Source organism: Centrocercus urophasianus, unplaced genomic scaffold, assembly GCF_019232065.1.
Source record: "Centrocercus urophasianus isolate 14NV4802_14NV808 unplaced genomic scaffold, USGS_Curo_1.0 seq_16, whole genome shotgun sequence".
In the NCBI taxonomy this organism is placed as follows: Eukaryota; Metazoa; Chordata; class Aves; order Galliformes; family Phasianidae; genus Centrocercus; species Centrocercus urophasianus.
In genome coordinates this window covers 43,912,796-43,935,015 of record NW_024884711.1, presented here as the reverse complement: position 1 = coordinate 43,935,015, position 22,220 = coordinate 43,912,796, and the positions used below count along the sequence as shown (strand labels likewise).

Here is a 22,220-nt window from a genome sequence, read left to right as displayed (position 1 = left end):
CAATCCTGTAAACATCTTTCTTTTGCCCTGTACCACTTGTGATCTCAGGTGTTGACTGTTGCCACGTGAAGTGCAAACGTAAATTCTCAGATGTGAGGCTGGAGCTCTGTGGTGGCCCCGTGGCACCTCCTTGCCCCCTCTCCAGATATGCAGTGCTACGTGCCAAGGCCTTGCAGAAGCATCCTCTTTGCCTCCTCAGCTTTCTATTCCTAACAGCCAGCCTTGACAACTAAACACTCGCGGCTGCTTTGCTTTATCAACCTGTTTCTTTGTATGGAATTACTTTTTCCCCCCAGCTAATCCTTTTCTTTGTATCTGAATAGCTATGAAAATGGCTATATTTGGTTGAGCTGGCAAGCGTTCGGCGCAGAGCTTTAAGCATTTTACTTTTTTTTTCTCTGAAGAGTTTGGTAAACTTTGCTGTAGCCTTTATTCCAAGGGAAGACAAGTAGGAACTAGTCGTTTAGCACTGAGAGTCAGCCTGTGAGAGCTGTCCTTCAGATCAATGGCTGCTTGAATTCCATCGACCACATCCCAGCGTAGGAGAACTGCACTCCTTGTTGCAGAGCAGTGGGGATGAGTGTTAGGTGCTCACTGCAATGGTCTCTTACATACAGCACGTCCTGCTTTTGGAAGCACTGATCAGTTCCCAGTGTAAGATCATTTAGATCAGCTCTCGCAGGCCTGCTTGCCTGCAGCATCCCAACAAAGGCCATTTGGGAAGGGCTGTGTAGTGACAGCAGCAATCTGAGAAAGCTACTTGGCAGAGACAGGCTGTGACATCCTGTCCTGACCTCCAGTTCACGAGTACCTCGTAGCTGGGCAAGGCTGGGGACGTGCTGCCCATGCACACCTTGTTCTGACAAGACTCATACCCACAGCTCTACTGTGGATCTGGATGGGTGGAGGACTTGGAAGCCGACCTCTGGGAACAAGCAAATAAATGGCGTGTGTTTGTACGGAAAGGTGGCATGTTTTCTCTAAATAAGGAAAGGAAATCCCTTAGGTTTGTCAAGAGATGAAAAATATTTCTTCAACAGAGCGGTAAGAAAGTGAAAGGAATTGAAGTTCTACAAAGTTTTTACATAATATTGGATGAATAATTATCCGCTTTGGGATGTGTATGCCGGGAAAGTAAATAGTGAGTAATGCCAGTGGAGATTAAAGTACATTAGCTGTCCTCACTACAATGCTAAAGCCTTGCCCTGGTAATAGTAGCTGAAGTAGCCAGAGGACTGGAAGGGATCCACCTGCCCGTGAGAGCTTTGGGATAATTTCTCTTGCTGTTACTCAAGTCCCTGGGACATTGGAGGCTTTGTGATGCTGATATCTGGGTGCTGCCTTAGCTTTGGGGGTTCTGTCATCTCCCAGGGGTGCCTTTCCCAGTGGGAAGTTGTGGGAGGAAGGAGGGAAGGAGGTGAAAGTGAATTAAAGGAAGCCTGTTGATGAACCTGAACAGTCTGTCTGCAGGGCTGGCAGCCAGGCTCTGCTAGCAGGCATCTCAGTGCATGGACTGAAGTATCAATTCCCTTTGAGTGGCAGTAGCAGGCTCCCACAGCCCAGCCATAGCTTGGGTTTCAGGAATTTCATGCCAGCAGGAGCAGAGGGATGGTGTGTGAGCCAGCAGCTCTGGCAGAGCTTTGTAATGTGGACATCATAGGCACAACTGTTCAGCTTTCTCTGTTGCAGGCCCTGGAGCTGCTGTGCTGCTCCTGCAATTTCCTTGTCTTTGGAGTGAGGATGTCTGGGAGCCAGGCTGCACCTTCTGTTGTCATTTGTTTCTTTCAGAGCAGGGAGGAAGGCCAGAGTGATGGCTGGGAGACAGGACTTTGAGTAGGTGAGCTCCAAATCAGGAGTGAGGATCTTTCCTCTTCTTGCCTGTTGTCTTCTCTGCTGGGAGATCTGCAATAAAGACCACAGTGAATGTGAGAGACCCTTCATAGAGTAACAATCCCCCAGCAAGCCAATTCCACAAATATTGATGAAGGAAGGAATTAGTCGTGGTCCTAGTGTAAAGTCTTAGCATAAGGGCTGATGTGAAGCCAGAGCTGTGAAAGGCTTGCTGCCCTTCCAGATACTGAACAGAATATTTACGGTTATGGGCAATGAGGAGCAAAACTCTTCAAGTGTAATGAAACTAAAAACCTGTCCTTTCTACAGTTTTATTTGAAGACAAATGTGGCCCGTGATTCAAACATTGCTTTAATCCTTTTTAATATCTCTTTGTTTTGGGAGAGATTTGGTCGGACAAACCCAGCTGATGGGTGGCTTTGAACAGTTTCCCTTTGCATGCTGTGACTCAGAAGGCACACAGTGCATGCAGTGAGTGATGTCCCCCCATCACCCTTAATCAGCAGAGCACATAGGCAGATGCTTAATGAAGTTGTAACGTCAAGTTTGGAAGACAGCAGTGCTGTTTAGCTGTTGTCTCAGTGTAGCAGATGCTCGAGGCTTTTTAATTTATTTCTGAATTTCATTTCATGCTCAGAACTAAACGTGTGTGTGGCCGATTTATTGAACCGAGGTCACATTTCCCGTTCCTTGCAGATGCACATTCTGCTTCTCCAGACTTTCTGGAAGAACTGCAGAATACCTGCTGGGCACTAAGATCATAGAGCAGCATCTCCCAGCTCATCTGAGGATCAGTAGCTGGCAGCACAGTTTTGTGTAGCCACTGGGATTAATTTAGAGGCAGGTAGTGACAGGGGGGTGAAAGAGCTGAAGGATGACTCGAAAAGGAGGCTTTTCCTTGAAGTGTGCTTGCAATCTGTCCTTCTACTGTAACCTTAGCTGGCTTAGGCTTCAGGTTGCAGATTCTTGTGAAAACTTCTATTTAGACCTTCTGTCACGAATGGAAATTATTTTTTTGGTGAAGCAGAGCCAAATGACTGCATGCAACCAAATGCTGCTGCGTTAAGCAAAGCTAAGCAACAGAATTGGGAAAGGCCTAAGATATCTTAAGCATAGGACTGAATTTTTTTTGGTTCTTCAGCAAGCAAAATATTTCCACTGTGATGGCCTTCTGGCACTGTCTTTGAGTTACCATCTCTCTTGCATACATCTTGGGTGCAAAGGAACTGCAGGACAGGAAAGTAACCATCTTTACTACAGGAAAGTGCCATCCCCTCCTCTCCCAGGCTGTCTTCAAAGCATCTGTTTTCATTGGCAAACACTGGTGATGGCAGGAGGCCCTGTAAATCTTTACTGATGCCCATATGCCCTGGAAGCTCCCTAGCTGTATTTGAACAAGGTATGGGTTTTGTTGAGGAGTGGGATTTGCTTTGAATTTGCTGTGTTAAGCTTTCCACTAATTGTATTTTCAAGGCAAAGTTAGATGCATCTGATTCCCTAAACTGAGCTTCTGTGGGTACGGGCAAACATTTCTGGCATTTAATTGGGCTGCTGCTCTGAAATGCTCCTTTCCAATTCTGTTACACAGCTCTAAAAATTGCTGTGGCTTACATTCAGGTGAATACTTGATCTCATTGTAGAAATGGTGCATTTGGAGAGCTTCAGGTTGCCTTCGAGCCAGAAGGATTTCTCAACCTAATTAATTTGAATTGCCTACTGACTAATCTGTCACCGCAGATCTGTACTCGGGATGAGTCTTTACGGGGTATAGATACTACTTTAGCCTGAAACTGTATGTGGCAGTGGAGATAGAAGATGGATCTAAATCCTGACAGCTGTGGACCAAGTGTATGTTTTGTGGTTGATAACTGCAAAACTGGTATTGGAAGGCTGAGTCATCTTGCTCAATGTGTCCAAAAGGACATGTCAGATTCATGTCTTCTCTAGCCATGAAGAATGCTTTTACCTATCCTTTTCTATTTGGTGTCTAAAGATGATTTCTTTACTGTGAGAGTGGTGAGGTGCTGGCACAGGCTGCCCAGAGAGGTTGTGGATCCAGTCCTCAGAGGTGTTCAAGGCCATGTTGGATGGGGCCCTGGACAGCCTGGTCTGGTATTAAATGTGGAGGTTGGTGGCCCTGCATGTGGCAGGGGGTTGGAGATTCGTGATCCTTGAGGTCCCTTCCAACCCTGGCCATTCTGAGATTCTGTGATTTAGTAGGGATTAATGTTGTTGAATGTATATATCTGCAGCATACATCCCTAACAGCTTTCTCGAAAAAGTTGGCTGCTATTAGACAACTGAAATACAGCATCTGGGAGTTCTTATATGAGAATGGAAGAGCAGAGTGTATGCATCTGTCCATGTTTGGCATTCACTGCCTCCCGAGCATCCCTCCCTTATCTTGACAGCAAATGTTGCACTGTTGTGTGTCATCCTCTCCCACTTCAGCTCTTTGCACTTTTCAGTCATGCTGACTTCATCCTCTTCTGCTTTTTATTATGATATAGTTAAATTTCAAGATGCTGTCCATTCCATCTCTCTGGAGATCTCATGCCTGTACTGACAGTTTTGGATCCCATTCATACCCATTTGGACTCGTTTGTGTTACGGTGACCATTTCTTTGTGTTTGAGAGAAGAGACCAACCTCTCCAGTGTGAGTGACATGAGATAAAGACCTGTAACGAATTAATTAACACTGATCATGGCCAAGGGAAAAGATCTAAGAAGATAAGCACAGGAGAGGCAGGACACTGACTGTACGTTGTTCTGCAGTCAGAACAGGTCTGCAGACCAATAGGTGGCCTCCCTGCTGAGACACTAAGAGACTCCATTTCACTTTAATTTCTGTCTCATGCATTGCTTTCGTTTGTTTGTTGATGTCCTCAGTAGAAATTAAGGTAGACATTTCAGGTTAATATGCAAGATAACACCGAACTGACTCGATGGGAAGAGGACTTGGCTGTCTTAGGAGAAATGCTGTGTGAGTAAAGTAGTCTTCTAGTAGGAATCAAGAGGCAACACCTTATTTTGCTGTTCTTTATTATTGTTGTATTCTTTACAAATATTTTTAAATATTAATTGTTAGGGTTTGCCTGCTTTAAATACAGGTTTTGAAAAATATCATACAGACGAAAGCTGTTCGCTGTGGTTAATGGAGAGAAAATGAAAGCAAAAGCAACATAAGAAGCAGAAGGTGCTTTTCCCTCTAGCCAAATGAACCCAAGTTGACCCTAAAGCAAATGTGACATTTAACCTTTTTCGTTCCTACGCATGCTGTGCTAAACTCGACCTCTGTCTGTTCTTTCCCGTCATCTTAGGAAGCGGACAGCTGAACATGCAGTGTATTTACAGTGCATGGAGATGTCTCAAGTTTCTTCTTTGAACTGAGCCAAGTGCTTTGGCCTGAGAGGAGGCGGAAGGGTGGAGAGATAGGAGGGACAAATTACGTCTGCTATGTCAGCTCACGTGGCTGGTTCTGACACAACCATAACAGAGTCTGCTTTCAGGCAGGTTGGCTTGAAGTGCTGTCCCTTCAGGATGGCAGCCCTGGCCTTTGCACATCTCCTTGTCCTGACCACCAGGCTCCAAGGCTTTGCTACGGGAAGCTGAGGTTCAAATCTTCCTGCTGGAGATCATCATATTGGTTCAAAGAGAATAAAATTTGAGAAAGGATTTTTGTTTGTTTTTCAAGACCTCCTCCTATGTAAAATAACAGCGAAGTGAGAAAGACGTAGAAGTGGTGAGAAAGGCATAGAAGTGGTACTGTACAAAGAAAAGTTCTTTCCAGACCAACACTGCTGATGAATTCTATTGTCGTGGTCATTCATTCCACTTCTTATTGAGCAGCAGGGAATTGGGTGATATAAAAAGGGCTCTGCAGTCACTTAATGCATCTGAAAGCACTGAAATATAGTGTCAGCATTCAAAGATTGTGGCTGTTTCCCTGTGTTATGTTAGTCATTCTGCATAAGCAGAAAAGCAAAGGCATTTTGTCTGTTGTCAGGGCTTCACATCCCTTCAGAAGAAGTCAGGAAGATTTTGTTTCACAGTGTGAAAATGGAGGTTTCTGTCATTGATGTGTGACTCCTGAATTTTCTCAGCACTTTTAGTGCTGCCTTTCATCAAGGGCTTTTCAAGAGCTTCTCTTGCTCCCAATTCAGCTGCACCTTGAGATGTATAATTCTATTGTCTTTTGTCCTTTGTCTGCAGAGGGTACTTCAATAATTTTAATTTTCAAGCTTGAAAATGACAACATATTTCTTGGTTTCATCTCTGCATGTACATTTCCTAAAATCTATTTGGTGCTATTGTCCTATCTTGAGCCTGCAGCTTCCTTAAGTGCCACGTTGATGATGCTACTTTTACTCTTGCTAACACTTGCCCTCTGAGCAATGGATCACATCACAGGGATGCCACCTTTCCCCATGCAGGCAGTGGAAGCACTTATTTCAAGTCTTTTATCATAGAGTCATAGAATGGCTTCAGTTGGAAGGGACCTGAAGGATCATCAAGCTCCAACCCCCCCTGCTGCAGGCAGGGCCACCAACCTCCCCATTTAATACCAGACCAGGCTGCCAAGAGCCCCATCCAACCTGACCTTGAACACCTCCAGGGCTGGGGCATCCGCAGCCTTTCTGGGCAGCTGTTCCAGCACTTCACCCTTGCCCTTTGGTAATTGAGCCTCTCCTTCTTGACTATGTAATGATTTTTAGTAGTCAGGTAGGCTTTTAAGTGTAGCTGATAAAAATTTAACCCATAGACTTCAATGGGATTTGATTCACTTACTCCATTGTAGGCATATACTGTTAGGAGAGCTGAACTGTGCCCTGGGCTTTGGTAAAGCCGTTGAGTGGCTGGCACAAGAAAAGATCCAGTGTACGTGGTTCATTTGTAGATGTCTGCCTGTAGGCAGACGAGTGAAACCTGCTGTCACAAACCAAGGCAGATATAACCATAAGTTTCTCTGTCGTAAGGGATTGTTTGTTCCCAAACTGATTGTGAATGGGAACAGCTGTGAAATGCTGGGGGGTTTTGTAGTCATGATGAAGAAATTCTGCCCTTTGCTGCTGCTTTACTGTTTGTTTTGTGCTGCTTCTGTCTGTTCATCCAGATAGTTCTCCACTGTGAATCTTCTGTGAACCTGCCCTTGTCTGTTCTGCTGGAAAAGTACTGTGAAGCTTTGTCAGCCCGCACCAATGTCACAGGTATTTATTTCTCGGTTTCTCAGTGGCTTCTTGTTACTGTAGGATCTGTTTTCAAAGTGTCCTTGCTCTAGGAACATCTTTCCCTGCTGAGATAAACATAGTGCTTCCAGCCTTGAAATTTCATTGGCAGCACCATACAGCGATGTGAGGTGGAGAGAAAACTTTGAATTTTGCACACCTGGAAAGAGCTTCAAGTGCAGGAATAATGACAGCTTTTTTTTTTGGTAATTTAATCTGTTGAGTCAACACCAATAACATCATTGAGGGGCTGTACTTCCAGTGCCTGTATCTGGACGGGTCTGGATTCAGTGTCACAGGCTGTCTGCAGTTCTCCAGGTGCCACGTGGAATAGCCAGCCTGGGCAGGCAAAGGTGGCCACAGTAGCCAAATCCTGTCCTTGTATGGCATTCACAGGTTCTCTGACCTGACTGACAGCTTATCTAAGCCAGAGATGAACCTTGGACCATTTCAGTCAGGCCGATGGATTATTTTCTGTGAAAGACATCAGTCCTTCAAATCAAAGCATGTTTAACATTTTAACTTTACAATTTCTGTTTCCTGATCTTAAATCTTCAAAGCCTGACTCTTTTCATGTTAGGAGATAAGTCTTTTCTGATAGAAGACGGAGACAGCACTGGGACGAAGGGAAAATGGAACAGCACAGATTCTTCAGAAGGTGAATGCAGGCAGGAGGAGGGACTGAGAAGGATATGAGGAGGATTTCAGGCTTTCCTTATTCCACTTTTAAAACAGAGCAAAGCAGTGATTCGTGTGTTTGATTCTTGGCTAAAATGCATCAACACGTAAGTGGTTGATTAAGAGATGTGAAACTGAATCTGACTTTGCTTTGGAGGAGGAGAGGCGCACTGAAAGTCAGTCACTCCTCTGCAGGAGGACTGAGGGTGCATGGTGCAATGAGTGATTCTGCTGGGGGCAGATGTAGGGTTTTTTGCTGCTTTGCACTATGCTTTCCCCACACTAAATCCTCATAGAGGGAGGAACTTAAATTGTCTTGTAATTAATCATGCAGTTCTCCAGCCTAGAGAAATGACAAAGCAAATGAGGTTCAAGGAAGAAAAATTCTTTCCATATGCTATATCAGATCAGTTGTGTTTGACTTAAGGACAATAAACTGATCTAAATATTCTGATCAGACCGAAGTCTGAAAGTTGTGTTGCCTTAACTGCCTCTTCATCTGCATATAAATGGGTGCATTGACCTGTATTATGAATCCAGCCTGAGCTCTGTAACTCGTGCCTTTGTATTCCAGGGAGCAACTGCCTTGTGGCATATTCACTTGTATAACTTTTAATGACCATTTTGTGGCTGGAAACAAAGGAGAGATAAATGAAGTTTTGTGAAAGCTTCCATAACTTTGGACCTTTCTTTCAGGTGTTCTTTGACTTCTGAATATTTTTGTAAATACTATTGTAAAACTCTCAATTAATTCATAGTGTATGCTTTCTTTTCCATGGCTTCTACTGCAAAGAACTAAATTTTACAGCAGACTGTCTTAAAAGTTGGCAAACATTTCGCTTCTCAATTGTTGGCAAAAATTTAATTTTCTGGGTTATTTGCATCTATGAATGCAACTATTATAATAGGATTTCAAGATAAACAAGGTAGAGAGAACCCACAGAAGTCTCTTACATCGCTCTATGATTGTAAGGTATCACCGATCAAAGAAGTAAAGCACTATCCTAGATTTAATGAGACTCGATTGCTATGTAGAGACAACCCAACATACCTTCATAGGGTGTTTATTGAATATACCTTCCTGTGACGCCTGCAGTGTGCTTCAAAACCCTATGAGCCTGCCATCTTCTTTGAGCTTGGGCTTATACAAGTAGCAAACCTCTAAGCTGCTTCGTTTTCAGGCAGGTTGGACATAGGCCTAGGTTCAAGCACGGCTGTGAGACATACTAGTGTACATTTTTCTTGGTGTGATCAGTGTGGTGGAGCACCAAGGTGGTGCTTCTCAACACCATAAGCTCTTCTTGTCTTACATGACAATTGCAGGGTCTTCAGAAAGGTCTGTGCTTTTCAGCCATGAGTCTTCTCATTAAAAATGGAGGTCTACAGCACAGAGATCTCCTCTTTCTCATCAGTGAAGTTCTTGTCAAAATTGCAGGGCATTACTGCATCCTAAAGGAAGATCTAAAAGGAGACAGAGGTATTATGCTTGTGAAATGGTTGCTTGTTTTTGTTTTTTCTCCTAAAGGGATAAAAGAATAAAAGCTCTTATGAATAACTCTGTATTTTGATACCCAGAATTAGGTTACTGTGTGCATCTTGAACTTTGGACCCTTATGAAAGCAAGGATCTATCACAGTGAACTTTGGTGTCCTCTGCCCAGCACTACAGATGTGCAGAATCAGACCAGAACTGTTGTCTGTATGTCTGAGGCTTTTCTCTGGCTCACAGTCTTTGACACAGTGCAGATATAATCTGTGACAGAGGAAAATAAATCCACCAAAAAAAAAATAAATAACCCAAGGAGAGCCATATTGAACGATCTTTATTTATAGCTGGCAGAACAGAAACATGCAGGTTTTGTAATTGGATATTTTCCTTGTCTCTTTTTCAGAGGGTGCTGTTAATTAGTCCAATATGTTAATTTCCTCCCCCTCCCAGACAGATGGAGTAGAATGGCTTTGAGATTTTCATTTATGTGTAAGTGCAACAAATTGCTGAGTGAACGACTTTGTAAATTCAGTCTGAAGTGATTTAAACCAAGCAATTGAGGAGGTGAAATGCAATATAACTCACTCACTCTATTGGGTTTTGTTTCCTTGAAAAATTCCTGAATAATGCCTTCATGATTGCTTGGGTGCAGCTTCTGAGCTTGATGGGACTGTGTGTATATTTGTGGACCTGAAGAGGAATTTTGTTTTATTCTCACTTCTCTTTCATATGAAAGAGATACTGGTTGATTATTCTACAGTGGTTCAGCTGAAGATGTTCCTGGTGTTGTAATCTCTTCATATGCTGTGACTGCAATTACATTAATCTCCAAGATGTCCACTTGACTGTAACTCTTTATATATTGTCTGATACCCACAATGAGTTAGAGCTTGAATTTTTATTCAGAGGAGGTGAGCCCTCTGTTCATAGTAATGTGGGGTTTGTTATGTTGGTTTTTTTCAGTGGGTTTTGTCGTGCTTCCTTTCATTTTCCCATCTTACGTATTTCCACTACAGACTACAAGTCCTGTGTTCCATCTCTTCCTACTCACTTTTGATCTCTGTGCAAGTCTTGTTGTTCCACTTTTTGGTCCATTAACTTGTTTGGATGCAATCTTTAAGACCTTATTAATCTGAAAACAGGATTTTCTTTCCAAAACTGAAGGCTTGAAAGAAGGTGAATGGCCAGTGCCACTGTAATTGCTGTGTTAATATAGGAATAACATTTTCTGTTTTCTCTCTTTTCCTTTACTCGCACTGAAGATTGTAATTTGCATTTATGGTATTTAAAGCTATTCATACAATCCACTAAATGGGAGACACTAGATTAGATGTGTCATGCACTCCATTTCATGAAGTTCTGGGATTCACTGAGAGAACAAAATGATGCCTTGCTCTTCTTTAACTGGATCCTCTTCAGTTCAGGCATGGTTCCTTGCCCCTATTCTGGTCACTTCATACTATGGTGAAAGAGTGGTGTCCCACAGAGAGGGCATAAATCCCTTCAGTAGTGTAGGATTCCATGTGTACAAAATCTGTACTATACTGCTTTGGTGTTGTCTTCTTAAGTCTACGAGGAAGCTCTAGCAGAGGGATCCTCTCAGAGTATGAAAGGGATGTGTCCAGTGTTGGATTCCAACACGTCTTCTCAGCGTTGCTGGTCAAGCATCAACTAATTGACTCCATTTGGAGATTTCTATCGTTTCTTCTGCTGCTGGCACAGTGAGTCACGCTTGGGGCTTCTCCAGTGCTTCAAATAAGGCAAAAGAGGAAAGATCATAAAAGCTGTGTTCTTATTCTTCCTTGAACATCTTAAAGGTCCCACAGTGAACCTCATCAAACTTGTGACATAAGCAAGCACTATTTCAGACGGGTTGTTTCTGACTTTTGAATACCACTGAAGTATCATGGATCTAGTTCCATTTCCAGTTAGGAAAAGTACTGGGGAGAGTACATGGATGTGTACGTTTGTGTAGAGTGGTGACAAAACCCTATGAAGTGGGAAACAGCATCCTAAAATGTGGCTTTCTTGTTGAAATGAAAATTTGAAGGCTTTACTTGGAGAACCAATTAAATACTTAACCTCTGTTACAGGCACTGTATTTCTCTTAACTTTAATTTGAAATATTCACATACAAGAAAAAAAAATACATAATTGTAAAGCTTTATTTTAAACATGAAAAATCGTCGAGTGTATCTTCAGAAATTGATTTCCCACCCTTTTTGGTCAGAAAAGGTATGAACACTTGATACTAAGCACAGTGTTTCTCCCACTCTGAAGCTGATGATTCATTAAATGCTTTTAGTTCCTTGATTATGTCCCTAGATGGATATGCTTCAGTGAACTTGTCACAAGTGCAAACATCTATAAACAAATTTTTGTAACTATTTGTGAGAAAATGGACTTTGCAGACATGGTGAATGGTTTCATTTTTACATAATTTCTGTCTTCTCGGAGCTTTGTTTGAACAAAATCTGAGTTTTCTAGGTTTTATTTATGGAGGTTTTATCTGTGCTGCTGTAACTTGAAAGGGTTCTCTCGTTTGTGTTTAGAAGACTTTCTTTGTCATCCAGATTCTTCCCTTTCCAGCATGAGAGCAACACAGGCCTTCTCTTAAGGCAAGCTCAAAGCCTGTTGGAAGGATAGTGAGCTTGGGAGTTTGAGAGCAAAAGGTAATAACTGGAAGTGCACGTGGTTAGGAGCCAGCATGCTCTCATCAGGGCTATCCTGGACTCAGGGATGGGGCTCAACTCACAGATTTGTCAACTTGAGTATTCGTGTTTACATGTAAATTTAGTGTCTGATCTCCCATTATTGTCACTGGGATTGGATTTAGTGTCCTGGTGCCTTCTGAGATGCTTTAGAGCACCTGAGACCTGTGGGGCTGGCAGATATGGCACAGAACCCACAAGAGACCTGTGTCCTCTGGAACAGCTGCTGCTGGCTGGAGGAATGTCTCAGGGATCTGGTGGCACTGGGTGCCTACGTGTGGTCATCCGAGTCCTTCCTTAGATCTCCATTGACTCTCACAGTACTGGGTGAGCTAGATGAGTTGAACTAGAGGTTCCACTCCATCTAGGCACCTTATGTAGGCATTTCCAAGTGGGAATTTCACTGAGGTCTGACATACATCATGTGGCCAGCAAAATGGGAGTTAAATCCAGATTTGTAGCTCGAAACGCATATGAAATACTCTCTAACAAGATGATGGCTACCGAAGAAAACTGTCATGAATGCTCATATGCTGCAGATTTTGCTTGGCTGACTATTGTTATTTTTAGAAGTCAGTTTCAATCTATCGTTCTTTTAGCAAATGGAAGTTTCATGACAGACAAACATATTCTATAACTGGCTTCCTATCCAAAATGGCGTAGGTGAGACACTCATTGCTCTAGGGGTTATTTATTTCTGTGCACTGCCCTACTCAGTTTCTTGGAAACAGAAAGTTTGGCCTGATTACATCTTTAAATATCCCTCCACAGTTATGGCGTGGCAGCAGTTCTCACAGTTTCCCTTCAGATTTTCCCAGCAGGTTGCATTAGTGAGCCCTTCCATCCGTGATGATACTTGGATCAGCTATTTATTTTAAAGTCTGCTTTGTGCTCCTGGTGCTTCAGCCTGTTGGCTGGAGCATGGTCTGTCCATTGGGCTCTCAAGAACATGCTTTTGTCACATCCACACAACTCAGTTACTGCTCATGGGCATAAAGTTAACCTTGAACAACAGCGTTTGCTCGAGCAGACCTTGAACTGAGGACACGAGTGAACTTCCTAGCACTTCCTATTTTCAGATGTTGCAGTGGCACTGTTTAAATAGAGGCGATGATGGTGGTTTACTTTCTCACTGCCTCATATGACATACCAGGCATTTAGTCCAGTGCTGCTTGTTTGGACTTCCCAAAATAAAGCTGAGTGCAGCGTGCAGTATTGCACAATTCATATTGTTGTCGCTGGTCCTTATAATTTAAAATGCTACATTTCTCAAATCTGGGTCAGTTCAAGGCTGAGGTTGTGCAGAAACTCTTAGGTATTAAGGGACTGTGCAAACATCCCAGCAAGGTCTGTGTCCCACCAGCAAGGATTATTTGCTGGTAAAATAAATGAAGAAATAAATAAATGAAGTCTTGTTTTTGGCAACATTTTTATGGGTGAGATGTGAAAACATGTGCGAGTGAAGTTTCCCACACTTGCTCCTGATATCCAAAGACTGACCAGTTCTTCCAAAATTTACCGCAAAAAAAAATCTCTGGGCTGTAGAAATCATGGAATCACAGAATCATAGAATGGCCTGGGTTGCAAAGGACCACAGTGCTCATCCAGTTCCAACCCCCTGCTGCGTGCAGGGTCTCCAACCAGCAGACCAGGCTGCCCAGAGCCACATCCAGGCTGGCCTTGAATGCCTGCAGGGATGGGGCATCCACAGCCTCCTTGGGCAGTGAAGCTGTCAGCCTGAAATGAGGCTGTGAAGCTCTCAGCCATCACAGTGGTGACAGCAACACAGAGAGATTGGGGTTTTGTTTTTCCTTTGTTCCTGCGCTTTTAAAAAGAGTCCCTATAGTTTGTGATCTGACTTTTGCTTTGATTCTGAATGTGAAAATGTATTTTAATAAGAACTTGCTCCAGTGCCTTGACCCCATATATGGGCACTTGTGCAGAACCTCTGTACACTACTCAGTGAAATAGCCTTGACTTAGAAGAGGGACCAACCACACTAGAAGTGGTTTAGAATGAACTATCAACAACCTTACTGTCAGTAATCACTTTCCTTGGACTTTGCATTATGCAGGAAGGCAGCAACCTTCAAACACCTTCATCAGCAAAGTCTCTTAACGGCATCAGCACTGAACTGGCAAAAAAAAACCCATCTGTAGCACAACTGCATGGAGTGACAGAGGTGCTGGGTATGTGGGTCTGACTGTAGAATAGGGCTGCTGATGGCATGCAGTCAGGGCAGATCCCATGATCCCACTGAGGAGTAGAAGCACTGACGTCAATCAGTCTGATGGCGTTGGCATGGAGGTTCCATGCTGCCAGCCTGAGATGCAGCAGTGAAGGGTAAGGAAATGGAAATGGAACAGAGCAAAATGCAAATAGCACAGGCAGAGCCCATAAGCAGAAACATGTTACAGTGGGGACGTGCCACTGAGATGTATTATTTGGCATATCTGAATCCTGGATCTGTCACTGCTGTGTGACATGTTCTGAGCAAATGCTTGGTAGTGACTGCTACAACACCATGCTTCATCAACTAGGCTTAAATCTTCAGATTTACACGTTTGATACAATAACTACCATTTGCCGAGTGCAGTTTCTAAATTAGATATTTTCTTACATTTGGCAGATAAAAATACACTTTGCAGAGCTTCTCATTTTGTAGAGATTTACTGAACAGATGTAGTGCTTTTTCTGTTCACATTGAATCTGGTCTTACATGAGAACACCTGCTGTCCTTTCGGTTCACATTTCTGAAGAGTTTGTGAATTGATGAGCCCTCCAAGAAGGGAAATAATACTGTGGCCATTCCACAGAGCAAAGCCACAGAGCAACAGTGCTACCACAAACTGCACTGTTTGGGAGGATGGGTGGTTCATGAGATTTCTGAAACATAAAGTGTAACGTGGTAATTATTATTAGGAAATGGTCTCCTAATGGTAGACATTATTAGGAAAGGAAGTGGTCTACGATAGGAAATCATTATTTTTTTTTTGGTTTCTGATTTCTATAGAATGATCAAGACTCTGTTATTGGCTCTGTAGTTTAGGAATGGGCTTCCGAATGTGTTCTTGTTGGCATCCAGTGGCTGTCTTGCCTTTTTTCTCCCTGCTTTTGGGAAATTGGTGTTTCCATACTGCTTGTGAAGAAGTGTTCCCGAGGCACAGTCACGGCCACCGTAGAGACAGATTGAGGTGAGACAGAGCTCTATCCATTTCTGTGTGAAGGTTTAATCATAATTCCTATGTGGCTTAGGCCCATGTGTACGAACCCGTACCTGCTGGCGCTGCCTTATCTACCACTATCTACCAAAAGCTTAAAAACAAGGGGACCTTCTGCTGTCTGCCATCGCTATATTGAGAGATGTGCTCAGAAATGCTGCTTGAGAATACAGTGGCTGGTCTGAGGAAGTGTGGTGTCAAACGGAACAGGTTGCCCAAGGAGGCTGTGGATGCCCCATCCCTGCAGGCATTCAAGGCCAGGCTGGATGTGGCTCTGGGCAGCCTGGGCTGCTGGTTGTGGTTCAACCCACATAGCAGGGGGTTGGAACTGGATGAGCATTGTGGTCCTTTTCAACCCAGGCCATTCTATGATTCTGTGATATGATGCTTCATACTTACTGATGTTTTCATGGCCTACTGTGGATTAGAAAGTGAATACAGAAAATAGATTAGAGATTCAGCTTGCATTCATCACCTAGTGTAAAGGTGCATCTGACAGCTCATCCTTCCTTGTTTAGCTCTCTGCTGCATCAACTTGTTTGGCCTTTTCTGAATAAAATCTGTTAAGCATGGAATTGATTTGCCTTGGCCTCCAACCCTGCGATCGGGGCATCTTATTGCATTATTCCACATATGAAAAAATAGCTAATGACTAAAGCTAGGCAAAATGCAAAGCTGACCTGTAAAGCTCCAGCTTTAAATCGTTTGGCTTTCTTATTCCATTACAAAATAAAAACTGTGCAAGTTTTTGGTTTTTTTTTTTTCCCCTTCAGACATTCATCTTACTCATTAAGCTGTCAAAGTGTGCAAGCTGGCTCCATAAGAAAAAGATAATGGAAAATGTTAACAGAATTTATGTAAGCCTCTAAGACCTGAACTGTTCAACCGCTTTGCCCTGTGTATATCTTTACTCATGCAAGAAGACTCAGGCACTGGAGATGCACCCTGCTGAGTGATATTACTCTGGTGCGTAAATGTTAGACAGAAAGATGGTTTGTGGATTCAGATACTTAAAGTACACGTACCCATGGCTAACAGAGGAAACAAATGAGAAACAGATTCCCAAAGGTGTAAATGCTGTGTGGTATCTCATCTCCATTAATGCGCTGCAGGAATTGAATTCCATCACTCTAAATAGTGTTGTAATGAAGTTGCTACCCTGTCTGCGGGTTTGTTTGTCCTTCCTAACACCCTGCCACGAGCAGTGCAGGGAATGTTTGCATTGCAAGGCTCTCTCTTTAAACTGTCTTGTGCAGATGCCTCTTGTACGTAAGGCCAAGCATTCAGGAGCCAGTATCTTCCTAGCTAACACTGAAATGCACAGAGGTTTCCTGTACCAGAGAAAGCTCATCCTGTTCAGAAAATCCCCTGAGATTAGTACGATGGCTGGGAGAGTGCTTATGCATCTCCTGCTCTTGCTAAGCACTCGCTTAGGGCTGCTGTTGGAGATGGGATGCTGCAGCAGCTGGAGCTTCAGTCAGGACCAGTAGGGCTGTGCTGGTCTTTTAAACAAGCCTGGGTTCTTCATTGATTATAGAGACAGCCTAAGGCCCACGTGGCTGCATATGTCTACTTTGCAGTATCTGGGGTTACAGGAAATTAATCATACTCCTAAGAACCTTCTTTCTTTGAAAGCATCCCTGAGGTGATTTAGCTACACGTGGAAGACTATTACTTTCTGCCTTCTGTGTAAGTAAAGGGTAAATAGTTAATAATTGAAAGGGAAATACATCTGCAGTTTCACTGTTAATCTGCGCGAGGACACTTCTTGTGAGTTCATCACTGTGAACATGGGAATGAAATCTTTAGGTTAATCCTCCCTCCGTGTGCAGCCATGCTCCAGTGAGTATCAAATCTTTCAAATGTGAACTAGCAAGCTAAAACCACAATCCCTGCCAAAGATGGATGGTGTCCTATTCGACCAACTTGCTTTGCTTTTACGATATGATAATATCTGTATATATATGGTCATTTGAAGAATGATAAATGTCAGATGCTCTAATTGCCTTTCCTCCAGTAGCCACCGGGTGAACTTGGCAAGCACCATATATACTGCATATTATTTTTCCTTGGGAGAGACTGCCTTATTGGCTCAGAAATGAGGCTGGTGTTCTCCCATGCTGTTTTGATTGATTGCTCTTCTTTTTGTACTTAATTTCTTAGGAAGCCATCTCAGAACGCAGTGTAAAACTGGTATTAGCAGGAAAGACGTGGTTTTTCGGGCTGCTACAAAATATCTTGCTTTACTATTAAAGACACAAATCTCTAAGCAGAAAGTAGCTCAGTACATGTACTTTATAGGACAAGCAATGATTTTTTTCATAAAATGACAATTAAAATGAGAATAGCCATCTATGTTGTCAAACTTTTGGCTAATGTTTCCCTAACTTGAAGAGTTACGGGAACATTTTCAGCAGGAATGCAGAGTGCTGAGGGGCATCAGCACACACATCCACAGTGGAAATGATTACGCCTTCTATTTTTGTGTTACAATTTCGTCAACATCCATAAGAAAACAAAAGACATGCATCCCTTTTATTTGAGAAAACACAATTGAAAAAAAAAATGCATGCAGTATTATGTGCTATCTATTAGTTTTTCTGCAGTTCCACAGGCTACAGATGAAACAAGCAAAGCATACTTAAGTTTTTGGTCTGCATTGCAGATTTTGGAGCACATTTTAACTCTTCCTGAGGTTTCAGGAAGAATCTGTTGCCGAGTGTCTTAGTTTACCATCAGCATTTGCAGTTACTTTTTGTTTTCAGTGTTGCAGCACATGGGAATACTTTGTTTTGATCAGATTTCCCAATTGAAAAACTAAAAAAAAACCTAATGGCAAAAACATCCATATGTGGATCCTTTAATTCTGCTTTATATATCATAGATTCATAGGATGCCTGGGTTGAAAAGGACCTCAATGCTCATCCAGTTCCAACCCCCTGCTGTGTGCATGGTCACCAACCAGCAGCCCAGGCTGCCCAGAGCCACATCCAGCCTGGCCTTGAATGCCTGCAGGGATGGGACATCCACAGCCTCCTTGGGCAACCTGTTCCAGTGCATCACCACCCTCTGGGTGAAAAACTTCCTACTCATATCCAACCTAAACCTCCCATTTTAGTTTGGAACCGTTCCCCCTTGCCTTGTCACTGTCTGTCCTCGAAAATGGTCGTAAATGGGGAAAAGTTGAAAGATTTGCCAAGACTTCAAAGCCAATTGCTGGAGGAATATTAGAACTGGAGATGTTCTGGCACAGCAGCCTGCCCATGGTATTTGATTGATACTAAAAAGGCAGCAATCAAAAGTAAGGAGCTGACATTTTTACATTACAGAAGTTTTAGATATCCCTACGTGAAACACAATGATACCTTCTAATTGACTGATCCAACTGCTCTTGCTTTTGTTTTTATTATTTTTCTTCTCCAGAAATCTCAGAGGCACAAAACTGAAACTGACATGGGAAAATATGGGATTGAATTTAGATTTCTTTGACTGATGTGAAGTTCCATGGAGTGGAAGTAATGATTTTGGGGAAAGAGGATAGGGAGGAACTCTTATTGGGAGGAACTTTTTGTAAGGGCACGTAGCGAAGGGATGAGTGGAAATGGTTTTAAACTAGAAGAAGGCAGATTAGGGTAGATATTAAGAAGACATTATTTACTGTGATGGTGGTGGTGAGACACTGAATAGTGGAATTAAGGCTGTGGATGCTCCCTCCCTGGAAGCTTTCAAGGCCAGGCTGGATAGGGTTGTGAGCTGGATGGGCTGGTCTAGAGGGAGGTGTCCCTGCCTATAGCAGGGGGTTGGAACTACATGATCTTAAAGGTCCCTTCCAAACCAAACCATTCTGTGGTTTGGCATGGAACCGGGTTGTCCTTTATTAAAGGCTCAAATTAAAACATTCATTGTTAAAAACTGTTATTTTCAATTTGCCTTCAGGTTTGGTAAAGCAGCCATTAGTGGCCGATGCAACAAATAAGCAAGTGAGAAGCCTCCTCATCGTAAAGCTATTTTGTATGTGTGATGGAAACGGTGTTCCATTTAAAATTTGACCTTTTCCCATGATTACCTTACATCTTGCAAATAGCATTTCTGCTTTGTAATTACCACCCTTTGCCCTCTCCAGCCCTGAGTTAACGGGGTGGAGGAGATGATGCCACATGACCAAAGACTTTGTATGGGGAAGCAATGTTTTTCCATCCCCGGTTGCACTATCTTGCTGGATGATTTTGAATGTGTCCTTTCACTTCTTTCTTCCCATTGCTTTCTTCTTTGATTATTTTTTGACATCAGGAGTGGTTGGGAGAGAGCGTGTCCTTGCAGAGAGCAGCCCCTACCTCACAGCTCTGCAGCTGCCATGTGTTGCTTAGCTGTACTTCGTGGCTCAAGATCGTGTGGTTGTGATTGCCTATAGAGAAATTGATTTACTGTTCCTCACAAATGAAAAGGTCTCACTGAGCTGGTTCCTGATAGAGAGCACAGAAGGTAAAGGATCAGTGCTGATTTCCAAATTTCACTGCCTCTGAAAAGGATGAGAAATCTTGGGAGAGGAAAGACAGCGTCTCTTCCCACCTGTCCAGCCTCTTCCCCACTCTTTTTTTCCTGCTCATCCACAGACAGCTGATACAGGACATCTCTCTCTCTCTCTCCATCTCCTTAGGACACACAGACCCTCCTCCACATCTCCCTTGTTGCACTGTTCCTGAAGTCCCCACCATTCTAAGCCTGCCAAACTGTTAGAAAGATGGGGTCTTTGGAGATGAGGCAGAGAAGCCTCTAGAGCTGGGCTTTGCTGGGGTCGGTGTCTGGGAGATGTTAAGGTTTTCTTCTTCTGGCATTTCTGCTCGTGATCATTGGTTTAAGACTTAAGGGAGAAGAAATTACCCTGGGATACTACAGTCGAAGTTTCTAAAAGTGTTTTTAATAAATATTTCTATTTCTTCTCACAGGATGCTATTCTAAGGTCACAGTTTCAATCTGAAACATTCGGAAGATCTGAGAAAGCAATATTAGAATCATAGAATCACCGAGGTTGGAAAAGACCTAAAAGATCATCCAGTCCAACCGTTCACCTGTTACCAATAGCTCCCACTAAACCATGTCCATCAACACAACACAACATTGATTTCATGGCAGAGTATTTAAAAACAGATTCTCCTAAAAAGTACCAAGAAGCACTTAAACACAATCTTACCTACAAATCAGTTTTTAAATGTGACCCAGATTAAAAATAATAACACACAGTTGCAGAAAAGCCATGTGAAGTAAATGCTGGCAGTGTGAGCATTCAGTGCTCTTCTTTCAGTTCCTCCAATGTACCAAAGGGTTCCCAAACACTAAATCATGGAGTCGTATGATCCCACAAGGATCACAAGTACAATATAACACAATTAGTGTCAGAGTGTTATCCGTTCCCATCTGCTTAAGAATGTCCAGCATCAATGCTGAAGGCAGTGATAGCACAAAATTCCCCATACGCAAAAGCAAATCTAAGAAAAAAAAATAATCCACTCTGTTAATGCTGCTGTTTGCTACTAGATGTCTAAAGGAGAATAAAGCAAATTTAAATTTAGGAAGATTTTTTTCTTTCTGGGACATTGAAAAGATTTTGGAAGCATCTTTCAAGTGTACATAAAGGAAAACAGAGCTTGCTTAACTGGCTTTTTTTTCCCTGAACAAACAAAAAACACCATAACGTCAGCCTGGAAGAAGAGCAGCAGGATTTTTATTTAGGATGCAGTCAGATACATACTTGCTGTTACAGGTTGCTTTTAAACAAGGCATTTCCCCTCTCCTCTTACCCTCTGAAACTGATTTAGACAATTTGCTCTTCATTCAAGTCAATGGTCTTACTGTCAGCTCTCAGAAAAGGTGGAGACTTCTCAAACTGTGCTCACCTTGTCTTGATTGACCACATCTCTTTTGCAGTCATTGACTCACTTGTTGACAACCGAGTCCAGTGAGAATATGAAATGGATGGAGTGAACAACAAACTATGAAAGGACCAGTAATAATTTGATGGGCTTTTCATCTGTTGAGCATTGGAAGTGGTGGAACTCCCTCTAGAGCTCAGCAGTTCTATTCTAGAGACATCCTGGAGATGAAGTCTGCTGACTCCCAATAGCAAGGAGAACAGGGTGAATGTTTTCCTTCAGTTTTGTTTCCAAATCAGATATTGACTGACCTTAGAAATGTGTTTAATTTTCAACAGTTGGTGCCACAGGGGAAAAAAGAAATCTATGTTTATATCAATCTAAATGTTTTCTTTTGACGAGTTAAAAAAATGAACACCCTTGCTTGGAAAATTTGAGAAAATCCATTTATTAAAAGAATTACATTTGATCCAGGAATGAAACAAACCTCTTTCAAAGCAATTTCTTTAATGTATGCCTAGTCAGAAAACAAGTGGGACTTGTCTGAGACATTTCTACACTGTAAGGTATGCAGGAGAAAACTCACCCTCCAGTGTGGATGCCTGAAATGAGGTGAGATGAATTCTAGCCACTTGCTGGTACAATCAGTTCTTTGCTATTAAGGTATCATACAAATCTTCTTTTTTTAACCTTTGGACCATGTATTTTGGTGTTTCTTTCAGAAACTGAGTAGCAATTATCCAGGGAAAACGCTGTTCTGAAAAACTGCGGGGATTAATTAGGAAGAGTGGTAAAAGCAGCTCTGAAAGTGATTCAACGTTTTTCTCCATTGCTGTGGGCTTCTGTCCTGCTTCCACAGTTTGTGTAGCACTGAAGATCATTTTCAATGATTCATGATGAAGAAATGTACTTTAATCCTGAAAAGATACCATTTTTTTATCATCAGCACTCTGTAGTGGAGATTATGTAGTTGAGAAACGTTTGTTTTCTCTTGAGGTCTCCAGGGCAGTGCCATTCATACTTGTAGCTTCTGAGAGTTGTAATGGTCATTAAAATGCAGATAAGCTTCTCCGAAAACATTACAAAATCCCTTTTTGTATCAGTAGAGAAACGGGCAGTTGTGACTCACTATGAAACTGAGAACATCCAGTTGCGTTGCTGCAGCTGGCTTGGAA

General features: G+C 42.6%; 1 protein-coding gene across 6 annotated transcripts in view; it reads left to right on the top strand.

The window, feature by feature from the left end:
- Positions 1-22,220, top strand: part of CRHR2 (corticotropin releasing hormone receptor 2) — a 132,396-nt gene that overhangs the window by 2,881 nt on the left and 107,295 nt on the right. For 2 of the 6 annotated variants that reach the window (XM_042817072.1, XM_042817075.1), the window contains exon 2: positions 6,966-7,059. The exons of 1 other annotated variant lie outside the window; for it this stretch is intronic. In XM_042817072.1, the coding sequence (XP_042673006.1) occupies positions 6,966-7,059 (94 nt within the window). Of the gene's footprint in view, positions 1-4,756; positions 4,836-6,965; positions 7,060-7,592; positions 7,736-22,220 lie in introns of those variants that run through there. 3 more of the 6 variants (XM_042817073.1, XM_042817076.1, XM_042817077.1) reach the window with 3 other exon arrangements.